Below are 6511 nucleotides of genomic sequence, written 5' to 3' on the forward strand. Positions count from 1 at the left end.
AGAGTTTCTGCAAATGAACTGACGAGTTGAATTGGGTGTGTTAGATGAGTGAGACTGAGACAGTGCTGGGCTGCTCCAGGACAGTTTTGAAAACCATTTCAGAGACAAGTTCTTAAATGTGACTCATAACATATTACATGCATGCACAGTTTTAAGGCAGCTTTAATCGCCTTTTTGGTATCTTCATGACTTAACTGACGACATTGCATGCATGTAGTTTCATTCGTGCTTTGAAATGATACAGGCTACAGCGCGCACCTGCGCCTATGTGTGTGCTATTGAAGAGCACGCGCTATGAGAACAGTACCACTTCTGCGCTCGTTTGACTCGCGCCTGATGCTGAGGTGAAGTTGGAGAGCACATCTGAAACGTCTCTGGTTTGATGTGGTCTTAAAGACGTTCTGCAACTAAATAAATGCACTACTTGCCAAGAAAAAAAAAGAGACAGAGGCAGCAGTTGTGAGTGGGGTGGCCAACCCTAGCCCTGCCCCCTATGGTAATTGCGTTAAATATTTTTAACGCGTTAAACTGAAAAAATGAATAGTCTGCATTAACGCGCTAATTTTGACAGTGCTATTAAATATTTTTTCAAAACTACACTTTTTTGCCTGGAAGACCTATTGTTTCATATCATCATGTGACCATAATGATATTGAGACAGTTTTGCTATCGCGATACCACAGTATTGATAATATATAATACCATTACATTCCTAATATATTAATTAGTTATGAAAAATAACGCAATTAAAATATTTTAACGCTCTGGCCCCGCCCCCAGACCTGTACGTCATCTTACACTTCATATAGTTAACAGTTGACAAATATGATGCAGGGCAGCAACTCCATAAATGCAATTGTGCCCTAAAATTCAAGATATTGGCGCAAAAAATGCCCCTGTATGAGCTTTTGTCTCATATTTATATCATATGATAAGCCATATCACATGAGCAGCGAGAGCAATATCAGATGAGTGCTGATTTTGTCCCGAATATCACAAGTTTAAATGTGATTTTATACAACAGTTCAATAAATAAGAAGTTGATATTGTGTTATATTTTAAACACAATATAGTTTTTTGCTCAATTTTGCAGAGAATATATTACCTTTAAAGCCATAGCAGAATTGTTGTGCATCACCGAGCAACACAGAGGTGTTTAGTTTCTGAATGAATCGGCGTTTTGAATGAATCGTGTGAACCAATGATTCAAAGCCCATTCATAAAATGAGCCGTTTACTCAATTCCTGAATGAATCAGCCGTTCAAACAATCCATAAAGGCAATTACCGCCACCTGCTGGTAGATTTAGTTACTTATTTAGAGTATAATTTAATTAAAATAAATAAATAAATAAAAACATTAAAGGGATAGTTCACCCAATAAATGTAAATTCTGTCATTATTTACTCACCCTCATGTAGCTTCAAACCTTTCTTTTGTGGAACATAAAAGAAGGTATTTTGAAGACTGTTGGTAACAAAGCTGTTTTGGTTACCAATGACTTTCATTGTATGAACAAAAAATACTGAGATGTTTCTCAAATTATCTTATTTTATGTTCCATAGTTTATGTTAGGCCATTGTGGCCTAAATGTTTGTGTAATAAATTTTATGTTGAATCAAATAAAATATTTCTTTCTAAAGCTAAAGCTAATTAATGTCTACTTGATACTTTCTCATTTAACACAAAAATAGCTTTAAATAATCTTTTGTGGGTATTTTCACAGTCAAATTTATTTTGCAATTAACATCATGTAATTAATTAGATAAAAAAAATGTATTTACTGACAGCCCTAATATTATTTAGTTTGACAGCATAATGGACCAAACCACAAATTTAAAGACCTTTTATGTTAGAATAAGAAGTTTAAATATTAGCGTTGTCAATCGATTAAACATTTTTTTACTAATTAATTGCACATTTATTCGTGATTAATCCCACCTAACATTAAAGTTTTTAAATATACTTTTATATTGCAATTATTTCACATTCAATCTTCTAATTAATGTACAAACAACATAAACACAGTATATTTTTAAATCTTTGTTTAATGGCATCTTTTTTGTGACTGAAGGCCAGTATTAATGATACTAATACTGATTTATCTATAAAATTGCCCGCCCCCCCCATATTTAACCATTGACTATAGCCATTCAACATTACAGTATAATTGAGAGCTATCAATTTTAACATTTATTAGACTTTAAAAAAAGTACTTCTAATTTAAGTGAACTTAAAACAATCTTCACATAAACCCATTATAATCAACCATATTTACCTGTGCCCTTCAGCAGAAATATACAGAAATTGAATAAAGTTATCAAACACTAAATTCTAAATTAAATATAGATGAATCCTTGAAGCTATAAAAGTTATTGATTTTTTTACCTTTGATTAACAAACATAACAGCAGCGGGTTATTAGGTTATTTGGCTGCTATTTCTTTAAGAGCTGCCGCTGCTGAACACGATGCAGATCTGACACGCATTGTCTTTTCTCTCAACTCTCTTTACCTTTCCTGACCCACTTCAGCTCTTAAGAGTTTCTGCAAATGAACTGACGAGTTGAATTGGGTGTGTTAGATGAGTGAGACTGAGACAGTGCTGGGCTGCTCCAGGACAGTTTTGAAAACCATTTCAGAGACAAGTTCTTAAATGTGACTCATAACATATTACATGCATGCACAGTTTTAAGGCAGCTTTAATCGCCTTTTTGGTATCTTCATGACTTAACTGACGACATTGCATGCATGTAGTTTCATTCGTGCTTTGAAATGATACAGGCTACAGCGCGCACCTGCGCCTATGTGTGTGCTATTGAAGAGCACGCGCTATGAGAACAGTACCACTTCTGCGCTCGTTTGACTCGCGCCTGATGCTGAGGTGAAGTTGGAGAGCACATCTGAAACGTCTCTGGTTTGATGTGGTCTTAAAGACGTTCTGCAACTAAATAAATGCACTACTTGCCAAGAAAAAAAAAGAGACAGAGGCAGCAGTTGTGAGTGGGGTGGCCAACCCTAGCCCTGCCCCCTATGGTAATTGCGTTAAATATTTTTAACGCGTTAAACTGAAAAAATGAATAGTCTGCATTAACGCGCTAATTTTGACAGTGCTATTAAATATTTTTTCAAAACTACACTTTTTTGCCTGGAAGACCTATTGTTTCATATCAAATGAGCCGTTTACTCAATTCCTGAATGAATCAGCCGTTCAAACAATTCATAAAGGCAATTACCGCCACCTGCTGGTAGATTTAGTTACTTATTTAGAGTATAATTTAATTAAAATAAATAAATAAATAAAAACATTAAAGGGATAGTTCACCCAATAAATGTAAATTCTGTCATTATTTACTCACCCTCATGTAGCTTCAAACCTTTCTTTTGTGGAACATAAAAGAAGGTATTTTGAAGACTGTTGGTAACAAAGCTGTTTTGGTTACCAATGACTTTCATTGTATGAACAAAAAATACTGAGATGTTTCTCAAATTATCTTATTTTATGTTCCATAGTTTATGTTAGGCCATTGTGGCCTAAATGTTTGTGTAATAAATTTTATGTTGAATCAAATAAAATATTTCTTTCTAAAGCTAAATCTAATTAATGTCTACTTGATACTTTCTCATTTAACACAAAAATAGCTTTAAATAATCTTTTGTGGGTATTTTCACAGTCAAATTTATTTTGCAATTAACATCATGTAATTAATTAGATAAAAAAAATGTATTTACTGACAGCCCTAATATATATATATATATATACAGTGGGTACGGAAAGTATTCAGACCCCCTTAAAATTTTCACTCTTAACAATATTGCAGCCATTTGCTAAAATCATTCAAGTTAAGTTTTTTTCCTCATTAATGGACACACAGCACCCCATATTGACAGAAAAACACAGAATTGTTGACATTTTTGCAGATTTATTAAAAAAGAAAAACTGAAATATCACATGGTCCTAAGTATTCAGACCCTTTGCTGTGACACTCATATATTTAACTCAGCTGCTGTCCATTTCTTCTGATCATCCTTGAGAGGGTTCTACTCCTTCATTTGAGTCCAGCTGTGTTTCATTATACTGATTGGACTTGATTAGGAACACACACACACACACACACACACACACACACACACAAATAAATAAATATATATATATATAGAAATAAATAAATAAATATATATAGATATAAAACAGTAAATTTCTTAGAAACAATGTCAGAAATTCATGCAGCTTAGAAGGAGCACTGATTTGAAGAATATCTTTAAAGACACCGCTCACCTGTATTTTCCATATTTTGGAGAGTTCATCCAACGAGAGCTTACTGCCCAACAGCTCAATGATTCCCTTTATTCTGTCACAGTACTGGGCCTGGTCAATGTTTCCTACATCAAAAAGAGAGCAGGAGACAGAAAAAATATTTAATTTTATTTTTTTATTATTATTTTATTTTTAATAAAAACAGGTTACACTTTATTTTAAGGTGTCCTTGTTACAGTGTAATTATACATTTAAATTACTCCGTAATATTACTGAGTTACTTGCATGTAATTATGCATAATTTATTTTTATTACAATAGTAAGGACATGTAACGTGTAACAAGGACACCTTAAAATAAAGTGTTACCTAAAACCATTATTCTCATACAGCACTGGATGCAATAAAAAATACTCCTAAAATAAGAGACTAGCTCCATTATAAACCCACTAATGTAAAAACGTCAAAGTTTTCCATCCCTTGTCATCACATTTCCAAAATTTTAAATCACAGACATGTAAAAAGAATAATATTTTTTTCCTTTATTACCCTCAACTTTAGAATTGGTACTTTTATAAACCGAAAGTTTAGCTTGATTTTTTTTTTTAATCTGTAAAATCTCAGCAACCCAATACTAAGGCACCCTCCAAAAAAATCCTTATGAACATTAAATACATCAAATAAAATCATAAATGTATTATACAGTTCAAATTCAAAACATGGTTTCTTTCATTACACAAAAAATAACAGTCCATTTAGAAAAATAAGAGAGAGAGAGCACAAGTGAAAGACAAAGCTAGCAAAAAAGGCAAAGTGAAAAATGAAAGTAAAACAAAAAGAAAGCGAAAGGAAGAGTGCAAAGAGAATGTAAACCAAACTAAGGTATTAAAGTGAAAGAGAGGAGCAAAAGAGAAAGTGAAGGGGGGGAAAAGAGAAATGCAAACAGAACAAAGAGAGAAGAGACAATGAGTCGAATAAAGACAATTGAATAAAGAGATGACACACATGAGTGGGTGAGGTTTCTGGCTTCTGAACACTTTAACACATAGATGATTCGCTCAGTGTGAAAGTGTGAGCGTCCATATACACAAGACACATTTATGTACTGCCTTTGGTTTCCAATCCAAATTATTAATAGATTTGTCATAGTTTTTGTCATTCAAACGGGCATTTATTTAGTCATCATCTGGTTTTCGTCGGTGAAAAACTTTTGTGGATGAAAATTGTGACAAACATTATTTGTTCATAAAATTAACATTGATTCTAAGCATGCGTTGTTGTTTTGTCGACTGCTGCTTTAAACGCACAATGCTAAATTATGTCTAGGGCTGAGTGATAAATTATTATCGTGATAAAATTTTGATTTTTTATTGATAATCATAATTTCTTTCTTTCAAGTTTAAAGGCAGATTTTTGTCCCTAAGTGAAATTTGAAGAAACCAGACTGTTAATTGTGGTTTTAAGCTACTCTTTATAGTCAGAACATGACTAACACTTCACGCTTTTGAATTCTTTGCACTTTTCCTTAACAATATAAATATTGTGACGAGTCGGCTGCCTCCCCCTAATTATCATCATCACCCCATCCCATAATCGCCGCCCTTCGCCAGGCTCCCGACGGGAGTGGGTGTGTGAGAGAGGAGGGGCGCTGAAACAGCCGGGGCTGGCGGCGTGTGATGGGGCACACCTGAACCAAATGGAGCCTCATCACCGCCGCTGTTTAAATGCCAGGCGCGCCTCTCCTCGGGAGACCGGTCTCTTCCCCGTGCATGCACGCTGGTGTCCTTGTGGGTCTAGGAGGAGTGCATAGAGGGATTTCCGTGCCGCCGACGATGCGAGCTACCGGACCCGCGGTCCGGACGAGGGCCGCACCTGTTACACGACCGTCGGGCCAGGATGCCGGGCCGTCTAGCCCCTCCCCATGCCGGGGCCACGGCGAGAAGGATGCAGCCACTGAGCAAAGCCGCCGCCCCTCGCGTCGCGGACGGGAGAGGGGAGTGTGGGTCTAGGAGGAGTGCATAGAGGGATTTCCGTGCCGCCGACGATGCGAGCTACCGGACCCGCGGTCCGGACGAGGGCCGCACCTGTTACACGACCGTCGGGCCAGGATGCCGGGCCGTCTAGCCCCTCCTCATGCCGGGGCCACGGCGAGAAGGATGCAGCCGCTAAGCAAAGCCGCCGCCCCTCGCGTTGCGGACGGGAGAGGGGAGCGCGTGCGGCCGCCGGACTCCGCCCCTTACCTGGACCCCTCCTTCCTGA

At 36.8% G+C, this 6511-nt stretch overlaps 1 protein-coding gene across 1 annotated transcript in view; it reads right to left on the minus strand.

Annotated features, from left to right (window-relative positions):
* usp24 (ubiquitin specific peptidase 24) overlaps window positions 1-6511 on the minus strand; it is a 77949-nt gene that overhangs the window by 43659 nt on the left and 27779 nt on the right. The window contains exon 12 of the mRNA XM_016267027.1: window positions 4276-4379. Within this exon, the coding sequence (XP_016122513.1) occupies window positions 4276-4379 (104 nt within the window). The remainder of the gene's footprint in view (window positions 1-4275; window positions 4380-6511) is intronic.

Source organism: Sinocyclocheilus grahami, unplaced genomic scaffold (assembly GCF_001515645.1).
Source record: "Sinocyclocheilus grahami isolate Dianchi unplaced genomic scaffold, SAMN03320097.WGS_v1.1 scaffold35.1, whole genome shotgun sequence".
NCBI lineage: Eukaryota > Metazoa > Chordata > Actinopteri > Cypriniformes > Cyprinidae > Sinocyclocheilus > Sinocyclocheilus grahami.